This window comes from Euphorbia lathyris, chromosome 8 (genome assembly GCF_963576675.1).
Source record: "Euphorbia lathyris chromosome 8, ddEupLath1.1, whole genome shotgun sequence".
In the NCBI taxonomy this organism is placed as follows: domain Eukaryota; kingdom Viridiplantae; phylum Streptophyta; class Magnoliopsida; order Malpighiales; family Euphorbiaceae; genus Euphorbia; species Euphorbia lathyris.
In genome coordinates, this window is record NC_088917.1 from 52,294,900 (window position 1) to 52,312,271 (window position 17,372).

General features: G+C 32.5%; 1 protein-coding gene across 1 annotated transcript; it reads left to right on the forward strand.

The window, feature by feature from the left end:
- The first annotated feature begins 6,705 nt into the window (after positions 1-6,705).
- LOC136203804 (uncharacterized) lies at positions 6,706-9,526 on the forward strand. Its single transcript, XM_065995039.1, has 5 exons — positions 6,706-7,231; positions 7,799-7,835; positions 7,933-8,169; positions 8,268-8,315; positions 8,964-9,526. The coding sequence occupies exons 1-5, from the start codon at positions 6,933-6,935 to the stop codon at positions 9,246-9,248; spliced, it is 906 nt and encodes a 301-aa protein (XP_065851111.1). The 5' UTR covers positions 6,706-6,932; the 3' UTR covers positions 9,249-9,526.
- The last annotated feature ends 7,846 nt before the right edge of the window (positions 9,527-17,372 follow it).

Here is a 17,372-nt window from a genome sequence, read left to right on the forward strand (position 1 = left end):
TATCAAAAGAGCAATGAGCTTTTGATCCACAAATTGCCATTCCAACGGCTTGTTCATGAAATTGCTCAAGATTTGAAAGTCAATAATCAATTTTTTTTTGTTATGAATAGTTAATAAATTGGGGAAACCTGTTGGTGATGAGTATGTTCGTATGTTTTTGTTGATTTATGGCAGAATGATTTGAGGTTCCAGAGCCATGCGGTGCTTGCACTTCAAGAGGCTGCAGATTGCTTATTTGGCTGACATGTTTAAACACATCCAATTGGCCTGGCGGATCCGTAGCCAACGTGCTTAGGTTTTCTTTGTGTTTGGTGTTTATGTTATGCAGAAGGGATAATTTAGCCGATTGGTTTTTATGTCCTTTAGAAATTTTTGTGCTGAGTAATATCTTACAAGCTATTACTTTATATTAAATTAAGGCTAATAAAAGCATTTAGTTTGTAGTAAGGCTACTTAAAAGCATTTAGTTTGTAGTAAGGCTACTTCATATAATTTATGTAACATGGTAAAATAAATTGATGTTTTGTATTGTAGGCACACAAGATTATCATTTCGATACATGGTTTCTCTAGAGTTGTGTTTGAAGTCTTGAAGACAGCCGCCTAGAATAAGATAATTTTTCGAGTGTTCTGTACATGCTCTTTCTTTTTTGGGAACATTTTGTCATTCTTGACTACAGATTATGTATAATTTAAACCTGAATTATTGGCATTTCATATCAATACTCATGGAGTTTTAACTTTTTTTAGTGCTTGATGTTAACTAAGTTAAAACTAGTGCCGATAAGAGTGATAACTATATAGTGCATATTATTATCTCTGCATTGTATGGAATAAGAGTGATAGAAGCTTTTGTGCTCAGTAATGTGGACGTGCCTAGGATTTCTTTGTGTTTGGTGTTTTTTTTTGCCTAATTTGTGTTTAGGGTTCTTTGTTGACTTAAGCAAATGGTGTAGTTGAAGGTTAACATAAGATGGTCTTCCACTTTGGAAAAGAGTTAGAAAATGAAGAATATCAATATAGAGACCGTTCTTTAGTGGTTTAGATTAATTTTGATTTTGTTTAACATAATTTGAAGTTGTATTCTTAAAAATATTGATTTTGCTTAGCACATTTTTAAATTACACCTAGGTATTTAGGGGTGTCAACCTAGTTTGGATGACCGACAACTTCTAATTTAACTTTTAAAAAAAATTACTTTTAAAAATTTTGTATTAAAAGGCCCAAACTTATTCCCTCGCCTCAGGTCTACAAAAGGTCAGAAACGACCCTGGTTATTTTATTCTTTACTAATAATTTATTATTAAATAATATATCTTCTTTCTCTATTCGTAAACATAATTCTGAATAATAATTTTAGTAATAATTTTTTTTTTTTATTAAGAAGTGAGTATGATATGTATTGTTGTAGATGACATGTAGTTTAATATATTAAGTAACTAAGAGCAAATTGTTTGTATTACTTTTAGAGAGTTAACTGATAGTTTCTTGGAGACTCTATTTAATTTTATCTCACTAAGCTCTTTAATGGTTCTATTTATTTTTATATATGAAAATACAAAATTATTCTTAGTTATATAAATATAAATTTGTCTTTTAGTTTTTCATTTTCAATCAAAATACTTTAATTAAGTTTCTACGGTATATATATATTGTAGGAAATTTGACATGAGCCAAATAATTCGCTAATGACAAATATGAAGCGTGGTAAGGTTAATGAGTTAGGTTAACACATATGTTTAATATATAAGCATACATATTCAATTTCTAATATTATAATAATAATAATAAAGCATAACAAGCTAAACCTAATTATAGTGAGTTAAAAAGCTCACTCTCTCATCAACTCTCCGCTCATGTTTTCCATCAACTCTGGAACAACCTCCACCCTAACCTTTGCCTTCAGCTTGAGTATATGAAGTCGTAACTTTTCCTTTTGATCTTCTTTCAGCTTTATTTGCGCACCTCCTTTTCCATCCTCTTCTCCTTCTACACCCTTCTCATCTACATCTTCATTCTTCATACTTCTCTTCTTGTTCTTGTTCTTCCTCTTCTCTTCCCCATCCTCTTATTGGTCTTCCTCTTCTTCTTCACCTCCTCCTCCTCCATCTTTATCTCATCTTCTTCTTTCTTCCACGATCTCATAATTCTTAAATAAACTATCAAGATCTATCGCATCCGCATGACCGTCGATATAGTCATGGAGTGACTTATACCAGAAACAAGATTTTTTTATTTTTCTCCACTGAGATTCTAGAGCTTCAAATGACCACAAAACAAAATATCCAACTATCAAATTGTAACCCATAGCATAAGCTGGATAAAACACATATTAAAGGTTTTCATATACCAGCAATGTTCACATAGACCTTAATGACTAAATGAATTTGGTTATTCACCGTTAGATCTAGGTTTATTAAATTTAAGCCTTACGATGATTTGAATCACTGTCCTAGGATTCTAATAAGCCTAGATCTAATAGTGAATGACCAAATTTTACATGGTCATTAAGGTCCATGTGAGCAAAACCGCTTCATATACGCATCCTTTTTTACTTGCAGCGAAAACTTCTGTTGCTTCTTTGAATATTGGGTTTTTCATAGTTATCCATCTACTCAGGCGTGGGAGGACGTTACTTTCTTTTTTGAGATAGAATTTACGTGACCTCGAGTATTCAAACATGTACAAAAAGTTCAATTCAATTTAAATATGTTGATACAAATATAAAATCAACTATATATATATATATATATATATATATAATCATACCTGGAATGCTTGTGCTAACCCAATTAGTTGATATGATACGTCACTATCAATCTTCTCTTGACTGGATTTCTCAAACTTTTCTTTTATGGACAAACCAGTTATAACCCTTTGCATGGTCCTATAAGTCTGCTCCCAAGCAATTACTCCCCATAGAAACTCATCAAAAAGCTTGAGAAAATTAGCGAGGTTGATGATATTATTATCCACCGAATGAGATGGATCAGTAGTGTAGAAGATCTTATGTATAACATACAACATCGCCATGAATACTGCATCATTGTCTTCTTTGTTATGCCAATTTGTGTTGTCGAAAGCTTGTGTTAAGCTCTGTCTTCCTCCAAAGTATATGTCTCTCAATCTATTCTTCTTCTTTAATAGACTCATCCTTTGCAAAATTGTCTTTGTATCCCCAAATCTCAATCCGGTGATCAGTTCGAACTTCCAATCTCCAAATTTGAGTTCAACTCCTTTGATGTTGGACCACATCTCTCTACGTTTTGGGTTTTCTGGAGTAATCTCTCTACTTATTACACTATATCGTATGAGAATAGATAATGTGCATACTTTCATATCCACCAAATGTCTAAAAGAAGTCCTCTTAAACAATTTCACTTGCTTTTTTGACAATTTATTATTGACTTTCTTCATTATCTCAATGTCAGCCTTCATCGTGATTGATGCCTTTTTTATTCAAACTGAATGGATACTTGAATTTTATGCTTTTAATACTATTATCAAGAAGTACTCTTTTTCTCTTCTTACAATCCTTCACATTATTAAACAAAAAAAGGTATTTTAGTGTAAAAAAACAAGAAAACAAAACTACTTCGATATTAATAAAATCCTTCTCACTACGAAATCAAATAAGCTTAAAACATTTTGCAATTGCAAAAACAGATCACTAAACTGTGGAGATAAATGTCTTCATAGTTTCTGCAATCCATTCGTAGTGCAAAAGTAATCTACTAAATTGTTTTCGCAATCAGGAGAACCCTTCTGCAGTGTAAACAACTGCAGAGGAAATTCAATTGACTGATATGAATTTCCTCCGCAGTTACTTCCACCGCAGAAGGGTTCTCCTGACTACGAAAACATCTTCATGCATAAATAAGATGATTTCTAAAACTTATTTCCAATGCATACGCTAAATCAGTAAATCCTAAATCGCATCCTAAACCCTAAACCAGTAAACCCTAAATCAAACCAAAATCCTAAACTAAACCACAAATTTGCAAGGAGATTAAAACTTACATTATTTTTGACATTTATCATTGAATCGCATAAAAACCGCAACAATAATCGCACAAGTAAGAGGAACAAATTGCACAAATAATGTTTCGCAGTTGTTGTTCGCACAAATAATGGGGTAAATTATATACGTGGTGTACAATTTTTACCTGTTTTCACACTTTGGTGTACAACCAAAAAAATTTCACACTAAAGTGTACAACCTTTTGGTGACCTCCCACTAAAGTGTACAGCCGGTAAAAATGACCAGTAAACGCAAGTCAACGTTGCCACGTTAACATTTTAACCACTCCAAAAGTAAAAAATTCACACTTCTAATATGGAATTACTAAAATACCCTCATTCCTTCCAAATTGAAAAAAAAAAGTAGAACCCACTATCTCTCTCCATTTTCTCTCTCTATCTTTCCATTTCTCTCTCTAACTCTTCTCTTTCTCTCTAAAAGCTTTCGATCTCTCTCTTTCTATTTCGTTCTCCTGAGCCGGGGGAAATAGAAAAAAAATTAGAAGCAAAAAATCTTGTTTGCCGATTAACCGCCAATACATAGAGAGATTGAAAGCTTTTGGGTATATATAATTTGAAGAACTAAGTCCTACTAAGCAAAATTTGATAAGTTTTTCAAGAGAATCAAAATATTCTTTATTTGCGATTTCCGATTAGTTAATGCCCAACCATACCCAAATTATATCCAAAGTTTGCAAATTCTAATCGTTTAATGTCCAGCCATACCTAAAACTTCTTCGACTGCAATTTCCAATCGTTTAATCCCCATCCATACCAAATATTCTTTATCTGCAATTTTGGATCGTTTAATACCCAAATCATACCAAAAAAGAGCTTCCATGCAAATTTCTATTGGGTTTTTAACTTAATCTGGAATTTCGGATCGATTAATACCCAAAACATCGAATCTGGAAAAAAACCCAGTTATAATAGAGTTGGGTTGTCTTTTTATTACATAGAGTGATTGAAAGCTTTTAGAGAGAGAGAGAAGAGTTAGAGAGAGAAATGAGAAGAGAGAGAGATGAGATACAGAAAATGAAGGAAGAGAGGGAGTGAGTTCTACTTTTTTTCAATTTGGAATGGATGAGGGTATTTTAGTAATTTCATATTAGATGTGTGAATTTTTTACTTTTAAAGTGGTCAAAATACTGACGTGACAACATTGACCGGTCATTTTTACCGGTCGTATACTTTAGTGGAAGGTTACCAGAAGAATATACACTTTAGTGTGAAATTTTTTTGGTTGTACATCAAAGTGTGAAAACAGGTAAAAGTTGTACACCACGTATGTAATTTATCCACAAATAATGTGTAGCCAGAAATGTTAAGTGATAATATATATACTAAGAGTATTTTGAAAAAGTGAACTTTGAAAGTGTCTAGTTTAGTATATGTTGTAATTAGTTTAAAAGGATAAGGTACCAAAATAGGTCTAAGATTATTGAGGAAGTACCAATTTAGGCTCAACGTTCAAAATAGCACCAATATAGGCTTAACGTTTACAACATAATATCAAATTAGGCTTAACGTTTACAATATAATATCAATTTAAGCCCCACGTACAAAATAGCACCAATATAGACTTAACGTTTACAAAATAATACGAATTTAAGCTTAACATTTACAAAATATATACAATTTCAGTTAAACGTCATAATTAAATTAATCATATTATATTTTTTCTCCATTAACTTTATATGTTATCTTTTTATTTAGTTCTATATTACTGTTTATTATAATACAATTAATTAATATTCTTGCCCATTAAGATCTTATACTTGTTTTTCATCAATGATTCCATGACTACTAAATTTCATTGCTCATGTAATATATGCAAATTAAAATTAATTGAATATCCACAATATTTCGAACACTAATTAAAATAATATTGATACATGTCAGTGTTCGAAATATTATGGATATTCAATTACTTTTAGTTTGCATATATTACACGAGTCATGGAATTTAGGAGTCATGGAATGGTTGATGAAAAACAAATATAAGATCTTAATGAACAATAATACTAATTAATTTATTATAATAAATAAGAAAATAGAATTAAACAAAAAAATAACATATAAAGTTAATAGGAAAAGAATATAATATGGTTAATTTAATTGTGACGTTTAGCTTAAATTTGATATATTGTGTAAACGTTAAGCTTAAATTCGTATTATTTTGTAAACGTTAAGCCTATATTTGTGCTATTTTGTACGTGAGGCCTAAATTGATGCTATATTGTAAACGTTAAGCATATATTGATATTATGTTGTAAACGTTAAACCTATATTGGTGCTATTTTGAACGTTGAGCCTAAATTAATACTTCCCTAAAAACCTTACCTTATCGCTAGTTTAAATAGGTAAATGAATCAATTATATCCATTTGTAATTTTCCCTCTATTATTACATATTAGATTTTTAATTATTTACTTTTTTTCACATTAAACTTTTATTTGTTAAATTAGTTAATTATAAACATTGAATTAATAAAATGAGTTATTTTATTTGTATTTAAAATTATATTTTTGACAATTCAAAATAGGTTTTTTTATTTGTAATATAATTAGATAAAGTTGTTATTATAGTTGCATTGAATACGAGAAGGTCAAATGTGTACTTTTGTTGAACTACTCGAATCGAAACGAAAGGACTCAAAAATAGAAACTTTTCAAAACAAACAAATTTTATTAAAATTAAATAAACACATTCCTTTCTCTCTCATTTGTCCCATAAAATTCCATAGTTTTGATTTATTTCTGGATATCTGTTCCTCCATCTCCTTTCCCAGCACCTCCACCCTCTTAGATCGGATCCTTCACATTAACCAATTTCTACTTTTTCATTTATTTAAATCTCTCAATTCGGTTTGGTTGCTTTGTGTTTCTGAATTTTTCTCAGAGTGGGTAAATTAATGGGGAATGTAACGTCAAATGTGGCTGCAAAATTCGCCTTCTTTCCTCCAGACCCTCCAACCTATGATGTAACCGAAGATGAAGATGGAACGCTGTACATGCCTGGGGTTTCAGCTGATAAGAATATGGATGTCCATTTATTAGAGACTAAGGTCGGGAATAAAATTGTTGCCACGCTTTGGAAACACCCTTTTGCCAGGTTTACCGTCTTGTACTCCCATGGAAACGCTGCTGATCTTGGCCAAATGCATGAGCTCTTCATTGAGCTTAGAGCTCATTTGAGGGTCAATATTATGTGGTACCTTTTTTCCCCTTTTCTCATTCTAAATCTTTGTGCTTTCATATTTGTTTTTTTTTTTTGTTTTAAATCCCTTCTTCCTCTTTTCATCTCCTCTCTCTCTGTTTGCATATGTTGGTGCCATCATTTGGGTAAGTTTTATTGATTGAAAGGCTTTAAGAACATGGGCCAATCTATCTGTATTCTGAGTCTTAATTTGATAATGCTGTCGATTTTATAATCATTTGTTGTTTTTCCTTCTTCACATTTATGATCTACAATTTGAATAGAACATCAAGACAAATTAATTTCATATTGAAGCCTTTGATCATAGACCAAACATTCCTGTGGCTGTCCTAATGTATTTTGGTATCTGTCTGCATCTTTGCCACCGTTTGCTACTTCATACTTTCTCCTTGTTTTTTCTGTGCTAAATCTGTTGATGTTATGAGGGTTTTGTTTTCATTTCTAAATGATTTTTTTTTTTGTAAAGTTCCATTGGCATACAATTGACTGTTATTTGTTAAAACTGAATTTATGAATTTGGGAATACTATTATGCTTATTAGATCTTTTTGCTATGTTTCAGCTATGATTATTCAGGATATGGAGCATCTTCGGGCAAGGTAAAGACAATCTGGATCCTTTTTGTGTGAAAAATGGTAATGATAGCAAGAAATCAACATTAGTTCTGTAATTAAATTAATTTGTTTATACTTATAGCCATCAGAGTTCAACACATATCATGACATAGAGGCTGTGTATGATTGTTTGAAGAAGGAATATGAAGTTAAGCCAGATGAATTGATATTGTATGGCCAATCTGTTGGAAGTGGACCTACCCTGCATTTAGCTTCTCGTTTACAGAAGTTGAGAGGTGTTGTTCTTCATAGTGCAATCCTTTCAGGCATAAGGGTCTTGTATCCTGTCAAGATGACATTTTGGTTTGACATTTATAAGGTCTGTTTTCAACTTTACTAAACTTCAACCTCAAATCCCTGCTCTCTCCTATCTTTTTCCCGGTTTTAATTGGAGAATTGGCTCTACATTTTTTACAGAATATAGACAAAATACGGCAAGTCTCTTGTCCAGTTCTGGTCATACATGTAAGTTCCCCCCCTTCATTGATTTGGTCACTATCTCATCCTTCTAACTGAAGTTTGCATAACAATGTCATTATATCTTTTTTATAGTTTACATCTCTTAGTGATATTGTCATGAGATTGCTATATTAACATATATTTCTGCCTGTCTATGTTTTAGAGAACTAGGAACAATCTTTTGTTTTCCTGATAGTGTATTTGAGTATCATAGTGTTGCATATTAACTGATCATTGTCAAAATACAGTTGTTTTACAAGTGACTAATTGATTGGAAAACGCCATTTTATGGCCTCTAACCTTGCAAAATGTCTTCACTGGATCCTTATTGGCTAGAACCGTGTGTGATTTGCAGTTATTTTTGAACATTTGGTCGTTGACCTTGGCAAAATCGATATTCTGTAACCCTGATGCCATATTTTTGAACAGCATGTGAATCTCACGCAATGGAGCTATGATAAAGGCTCAATCCTAGACATTTTGCAATGTGTCAAATAAAAGGTCTAAGGGTCAAATACATGCATTACACCAAACCAAAGTCAAGGACCAAAGATGCATTTTGCTGCAATTGACTTAGTTGAATTGAAAATGAATGTTAGTTGTGCATTGTGATAATAGCTAGTAAGTAATATTTGTTGTGAAAGCATTTTGCAGGGAACAAATGATGACATAGTAAGTTGGTCTCACGGGAAGAGGCTGTGGGAACTTGCGAAGGAGAAATATGACCCTTTATGGGTAAAAGGAGGTGGGCATTGCAACCTGGAAACATATCCGGAATATATAAAACACTTGAGAAAGTTCATAAATGCAATGGAGAAAATCTCCCTGACAAAAGCTACAAGTCAGTCGTCATCTACTAATAGCAGCAACAGCAGCATCGACGTAAAACAGAACAAGTGCTTAAGATGGAAAAAGCTAGCCACAGCTACTCAAGTGTAGTTGATTAATAAAAATTTAAGCAATGATCAAGATTAGAGCATCTTGTTGCAGTGAAAGGAATTACAGAGTTCATTTGTATGATGATGTTGAGACAAAAAAAAAAGTAGAGAGAGGAGGGTGATTCTGTAGTTATGTCTGGGAAGGGAAGGAAAGGATGCAGCAAGGGAAATGGATGAGATAAAGGGGTGGGTTGTGTAGCATAATTTAATATTAGAGGTGTTGTTTGTAAAATCTGCCATCAGTTTGGGGAAAGCAAATACATAAGCTACTTTTCTTTACTTTTTCAGTTTTGACCAATTTCCTTTTGCTTTGCCTTTTACTTTCTGTCTGCCTTCTTCTATCAACTATGAAATAGACCATTATGATAATATAGATCGAAGAGGAAATTATGATAATAAAAAACCTTTCAATTTTGTTGATTCACACTAGAATGCCAAGATTGAAGAGGAAATAAATATAGGTTCAATCTGGTTCTCAGAATATCCACTTAACAGATTGACTATCCAAACTTGTTGATTCTCAAAGACTACCCAAATTTGAGGATAAGGACAAAGCCCAAAGAGCTTAGAGAAAAGTAAAATAAAATAAAATAAACTACTATACCTCTATTTAATTTCAACATTTGATGAAATGATATTTATAGGAATTACAAAAACAAATACAATAAAGCCCATCAACTATGTGGCAGTGATTAGATTTTAAACCATTTATCTAACATTGTGGAAAAAGAAGGATTTTAAAAGTTAATTGGAACTTAAAAAAATTCATTTTAAGTTCCATTAAATTGGCGAGATTTGACGCGTTAAGTATTTTTCCCTTCTGTCACCTCCTCTTTCATTATTTAATCTTCTCTGACTTCCATCCAAGAAGACTCTTGATTTTTCTGTTCTAAATATTCATGTAATGGATGGTATAATAAGACCTTTCAACCGAACTTAAAGAAAATTCGTCCTCGGATTTTACCTGTATATGCTAATAACACTGTTGGAGAAATCGTCATTTGTAACTGAAAAAACAAGGGTACTTATAAAGGGGTATTTATTATATAAGAGCTCATAACAAATAACATGTATTATATTTAGGAAATACGAGTCAATCGTAATGGTTTCTATAATAGAGCCTATTATAATGAAACTAATGATGATAAATTTTAATGAACATCAGTTTCGTGAAAAGTATCCTAGTTAAGTACCCAAATGCTAGGTCACTTGATAGGGTTTCATTTATTACTCATATTGTAATAAGATGTATTTGTTATAATATGAGTAACAAATACAATGTTTTTGTTATTTTATGCAGTAAATCTTTCATAGACTTTCATTAATGTAGTTTTTTTTTTATCTATTTGAATCTTCAATTTTTCGCATGTTATCCTTCAGCACGTTCTTCTTTTTTATAGGCTCCTTAGGAGCTGTGTGATGTGAATGTTATCTATATGGAAGAAGAATCCAACCCTTTAATGTGATGTGAATGTTATCTATAGCGAATACATGATTACTCGGTTGGGGGGCTGATTTTACACGTACGTTCGGGAATTTTTTTTTTTACTAAATCGAACTTGCTTAATTTTTTTTGTATATATGCATGTTATAATTTGAATGGTCAAACACCAATTTTAAGTATTAATGTACAATTTCTCAAAATTAAGTTAGATTTCGTTTAATAGTTATAACATGTAAAAAAAATTGGATTTAGAGAGGGCTGAACATGTAAAAAAAATTTAAAAAATTTGATTTCAAATGGCCTATCAGGCAAAAGAAAAAAAAAATTAGAAATTTAGATTTATGGAGGCTAACAGGCCAAAAAAATTAGAAATTTGGATTTAGAAATGCCAACATGCAAAAAAAAAAAAGAAATTTTGATTTATAAAGACCTAATAGGCCAAAAAAATTAGAAATTTGGATTTAGGAAGTACCTAATAGGTCCAAACTATTGAAATTTTGAATTTTGGACAAACCTAACACGTAATTGGATAAATTATAACATTTTTACATGAGTTAAATGCTAGTTTCTAAAAAAAATTATAATATTTTTTTATTTTTTTATTTTTAGTTTTAAAATTTAATTTAGAAATTAAGTTGTTTTAGTCTCAAAAATAAGAAATTAATTTTTTTAATGGAAAATACATAATAAAAATGAGTTCAAAAGCGCTATGAAAATAAATAAATAAATAATGGTACATAGTTTTATAATTATTGAAAAATAAAATTTAAATAAATAAACACTTTCTAAAATAAATTGAGGTTGAAGGAACTGAACCTAGGACCTTTCAAAAAGAAGCAAGTGTTTTAACCATCTAATCTACCTTTAAACAATGAAATATTACTACATAGAGTCTATATAGACTAATATTAGGGGGAGCCGAAACTACTTGTGACTATGGTGGTTCCGGCGGCCGGAAGGGCCCCTGCTTCTGAATTTGATCAACATCTCATTTTAGAATTCCATATTAACCACATCAAATACATAACAAAATCCCACTCAATCCCGATCAAGGGAGCCTTCCTTAGGTTTGGTTCCAAAACTCACAAACACGCTCGATTAATTTTTAATTGCTATATGTATTTCATTAGTTTTTTTTTTATTATATATGATCGTTTTAAATTTTTCATCACAATTCACAACTCACTTAATATTTAACCCATAAAAAAATGATACAAAAAACTTTCGCATTTGCCTTTAGCTATAAAATTAAGTTTTGATTAAAAAAAAAAAAACTACATTTCAAAGTGTAATATATATTTCATTGTTTTAAATTTGGCAAAAAGCATCATTAGATCCATGATCTTTCATTTTTTAGTTTATTAAACCCTTGATCTTTTATTTGGATACATTAAGCTCCTGATCATTTATTTTTGGTCTCATTAAGCCCTTGATAACCAAAAAAAGTAATTTTGAACATAAAATTCGGTTAACAGACTGTTATTCATTGTACCTGCATTCGAAATTTGTATTTTTGAACTGTTTGAAAGCAGTTTTGGATGTGTAACGTGTCTATAGAAAAACTGTACAAACTTTAATTCAAACTGTAAAAAATATATTTTTTAATAATTTCAACTACAGATGAAATTAATAACGCATTTTTTAACAGAATTAGATGTTCACAACTTACTAATTTGGTCATCAAGGGCTTAATGAGACCAAAAATAAATGATCAGGGGCTTAATATATCCAAATAAAAGATCAAGGGCTTAATGAACCAAAAAATAAAAGATCAGAGGCCTAATGATGCTTTTTGCCTTTAAATTTTTCTTGAGTTTGTGTTTCTCCAACCACGAATAGTATCTACTATTCTCGAATCTCGGCCATAATATATGATTATTTTTTTAATATTTTATACTCATGTGAAGTGTTATAAAGCTTTTTGTCTCATACGCTACTTATTTTATGCATGTATGATGAATTTGATTAAAACTCGATAAAAGCCCGATTTAAGAGGGTTCAACTCTGTGAGAAATGGCTTTGACTTATTGTAACAGATTGTGAGAAAATGGCTTTGATATGTGTGAGTATATTTGTAAATTTTAATTTGCTCTTAGGAGCTCTTTTTCTATCCCACATTGGAAACTTATCAAAGTTTCCAAAGGTATATAAAGAGTTGGGCTTTATAAGCCTCTAAATTGTGTTTAGTGGGTTTTAGCAAATATACCACACGCGCGCGCTCGCTCATTCTTTCGCGCGACTTCCGACTTGACTGAGCCCGCATTTTATTTTTTAATTTTCTTCACAATATCCGTTCCACTCCTTTGAAGTTTTCTTCAATAATTTATTTAGTAAAAAACGGATCCTGATTTTTCTCCTGTTCTACCTCCACGTTCTAACGTTCATATACACGTTCTAACATTCTTATTTTTTTCAAGCTTATAAATACAAGTTTTCAGCTTTGATGAAGATACATTTTTTAATCTTTTCTCTTCACAATCTTCTGGGCAATTAAACACTCTTGTTGTTCCATTATCTTCGACTTTGAGTGCACAAGTTCGAATGTCTTTATATTAACCTTGGGGAGCGACCAGATTTCAGATTGCACCTCGGTCTGCCGAAATCAAGACAGTGGCTTCCTCCACGACACAGTTCATTTCCTGTTTCAATTTGCGATTGTTTTTTCTGTAACCATGTTCGTTTCTAACAAATTGAAAGGGAGTTCTGTTTCTTAATTATGTCTTCTCTGATTGCGAAATCCCTTCCCGATCTCTCAAAACTTGAGCCTTTAGACGGTCTCAATTACAAACGATGGTCACGGAAAATCCTTATATTTTTTGAACAACTCGAACTGGACTATATTATTGTACAGGATCCACCCTCTGACCCAAATGGCCCTGCCATGTCTCTGATTGTTCAACAGTATGACACAGTCTGTAAAATATGAAAAAGACAACAAAACTGTTAGGGGTCATCTCCTGAATCATATGTCGAACCCACTGTTCGATATTTTTGTCAATAAAAAATCTGCCAAAGAAATTTGGGATACCCTGAAAGAAAAATATGGGTTTGATGATGTTGGTAAACGTAAGTATGTGGTTGGTAGATGGCTGAATTATCAAATGGTTGGTGAAAAACCCATCATTGACCAGATTCATGAATACGAGAATCTTGTTACTGAAGTTCTGGGTGAAGGCATGACTATGTCTGATCTGCTGCAAGTCAATGTCCTTCTGGAAAAATTTCCTCCTTCCTGGAGTGATTTCAGAAACCACCTAAAACACAAGAAAAAAAGACTTCAGTATCCAGCAGCTTGTCAGCCACATGAGAACTGAAGAAGCAAATAGAATGAAAGATAAGCAACTTTCCTCAAAATTTATTTCAATTAATGCTAATATTGTTGAATCTGATGTGGTGCCAAAAGAGAGGACCAAAGGATAATCAAGAAAATTCCAGAAAGGCTCAAACCAGAACAAGCCTTTCAAGAAGAATGGAAGAATTCAGAAGAGGAAGGTTGAATGCTTTGTGTGTGGTAAACCTTGCCACAAGATATTTCAGTGCTACCAAAGGAAGAACTAACAGAACACCAATCAAAATCCAAACAACAGAGCTGCTCCACAATCCAATCTGGTGGAAAATGAAGACATTATTGTTGCTGTTGTGGTTGAATCTAATCTGGTGGAAAACAAAACGGACTGGGTGCTGGACACTAGAGCTACAAGGCACTTATGCTCAATGTTTCATCACTTTGAGGATGTTGCTGGTGTTATTGGTAAAGGAACAGTTTTAATTAAGTTAACTTTTGGAAAAATCCTGTCTTCAAACAATGTGCTGTATGTGCCTGCTCTTCGTAGAAATCTTATTTCTGGTAGTTTGTTAAATAAGACTGGTTTGAAAATTATTTTTGAGGCTGATAAGGTTATTCTCACTAGGAATGAGACTTTTGTGGGAAAAGGGTACCTAGATGATGGCCTTTTTATTTTGAACACTGCCTCTGTTGGAATTAATGCAAGTACCTCTGCTTCTGTTTACTTGAGTGAATCCATTGATCTGTGGCATGGTAGATTAGGACACGTAAATTTTGCTTCCATTAAAAAGTTGGAAAATATGCATATTATTAATGTTTTGGACCAGATTTTATTTCAACCTTTCTATTAGAAAATCCAGATACCATAACTAATGAGATTATGTCTGCCTATCTAATAGAAGAAGATCCAAAAACGTATAAAGAAGCTATTACTTATAGATGCTAACTTTTGGAAAGAAACTATCAAAAGTGAACTAGATTCTATTATGGTCAACCATATATGGGAACTAGTTGATCTGCTAAAAGGATCTAGACCTATAAGGTGTAAATGGATATTTAAACGAAAATTGAGGCCTAACGGATCCATTGAAAAATTTAAGGCTAGACTAGTTGTAGTGGGGTATATTCAAAAAAAGGAATTGACTATTTTGATACTTATTCTCCTGTTACTAAAATCTCTACTATTAGAGTTCTAATTGCAATTGCAGCAATTCACAACCTTGTGATACATCAAATGGATGTAAAGATGGCATTTCTAAATGGGGATTTAGAAGAGGAGATCTATGTACATCAACCAAAAGGACACGTCGTACCTGGACATGAGGACAAAGTGTGCAAATTGAGAAAATCACTCTATGGGTTGAAACAAGCACCAAAGCAATGGTGTGAAAACTTTAACGATGTTTTACTTTCCAATGGGTATGTGGTTAATGGATTGGATACATGTGTCTATTCTAAGTCTTGTGATTCGAATTATGTGATTATATGCCGATGACATGCTTATCTTAGGGGCAAGCTTAGATATGGTTAATGACACAAAATCTTTTCTATATTCTCACTTTGACATGAAAGACATGGGAGAAGCAAATGTAATTATTGGCATCAAAATTACTAAAACAGAAAATGGGTTCTCATTAGGACAGTCATATTATGTTGAAAAACTGTTGAAAAAGTTTATCAGTTTTGATGTAGTTCCAGCTAGAACTCCTTATGATCCTAGCGTAAATTTAACAAGTAATAAGGGAGGAAATAGTGTCTTCCAAGAGGAATATGCTAAGATCATAGGTAGTGTAATGTTCCTAATGAACCATACTAGACCTGACATAGCCTATGTAGTTAGTAGATTGAGTAGATATACTCACTATCCCAATAATGAACATTGGAGTGCACTTTTTCATTTACTGAAATACTTGAGAGGTACCATGAATTATTGTTTGCACTTTATTAAATTTCTTGCTGTTTTAGAAGGATATACTGATGCAAATTGAGTGTCTAACAATGATAAGGTGAGTTCCACCAATGGTTATGTCTTTGTTCTAGGTGGTGGTGCAGTGTCTTGGAAATCATCCAAGCAAACCTGTATTGCTCGATCAACCATGGAATCTGAATTTACAGCTCTTGAACTGGCTAGTCAAGAAGCAGAATGGTTGAGGACTCTAGTAGCATATGTTCCATTGTGGGGGAATTCTTCTGCGCCTATCTCAATGCATTGTGATTCACAGGCAGCTATTAGTACTGCAAAGAATAGTGTCTACAATGGAAAGAGAAGACCTATTCATATTAGACGTGGAATAATGAAACAACTCTTGAAGAATGGGGTAATTGCCTTAGATTATGTGAGGTCGGAAAAGAATTTAGCAGATCCTTTTACCAAAGGGTTACCTAGAAGAGTTGTACTTGAGTCGTCGGGGGGAATCGGGCTAAAGCCCATTGATTAAAGGAAATATGGTGGACACCACTCGTGGTCAAACGAAACCATATTGTCCTTAGTATGCACTATACTTCTCCCATTCCTATGGCAAATAATAGTGCGTGTGTAATCCATAGCCCGTGAAATGGTGGTTCATGATCATGGACTTGATGGATGTTTTTGAAGTTTGAGTTATGAGAAACTCTTAATGATCTCATTTTGAGATCACCTACTTGAGTGTGGAGATGGGCCGCTTTCTATGAAAGACTTGGGCAGTCTTTCTAAAGCACTCATAAGACCCAAGGTATGCGCATGGCCTTCAAAAGCGTTGTAATCTTTTATCGCAGAACAACAAAAGTTTTTAAGGTTTTTTACGTGTTGTGGGGGTCTCGGATGAAGTTTTAGAAGTTCAAGAGCAATTCACTTCTAAAACGTCACTCTGTTGCCTCACCTCACTACATATCAATTCAATCGAAAGAAATTGATACTTAAGTTTTCCATAACCTTATCCTATTCTTTTTTGCCCAGAAAATATCTTCTTTTTACTCTTTTAAAAATATTTTTTATAAAGCCATTTATGGGGGATTGTGGGAAATGGCTTTGACTTATTTTAAGGGATTGTTAGAAAATGGCTTTGATATGTGTAGGTATATTTGTAAATTATGATTTTCTCTTAGGAGCTCTTTTTCTATGTCACATTGGAAACTTATCAAAGTTTCCAAGGGTATATAAAGAGTTGGGCTTTATAAGCCTCTAAATTATGTTTAGTGGGTTTTAGCAAATATACCACACGCTCGCGCGACGCCCACCCGTCCCGACTGGACTGAACCCGAATTTTAATTTTATTTTTTGATTTTCTTCACAATATCCATTTCACTACTTTGAAGTTTTCTTCAATAATTTATTTAGTAAAAAACGGATCCTGATTTTTCTCCTGTTTTGCCTCCACGTTCTAACGTTCATATTTTTTCAAGCTTATAAATAC

Bases quoted from the DNA above. Each gene is read 5' to 3' on its own strand.
- LOC136203804 (XM_065995039.1), top strand. From the start codon at position 6,933: ATGGGGAATGTAACGTCAAATGTGGCTGCAAAATTCGCCTTCTTTCCT. The intron at 7,836-7,932 runs GTAAAGACAATC...TTATACTTATAG, and splicing joins ATGGAGCATCTTCGGGCAAG to CCATCAGAGTTCAACACATA. The intron at 8,316-8,963 runs GTAAGTTCCCCC...AGCATTTTGCAG, and splicing joins GTCCAGTTCTGGTCATACAT to GGAACAAATGATGACATAGT.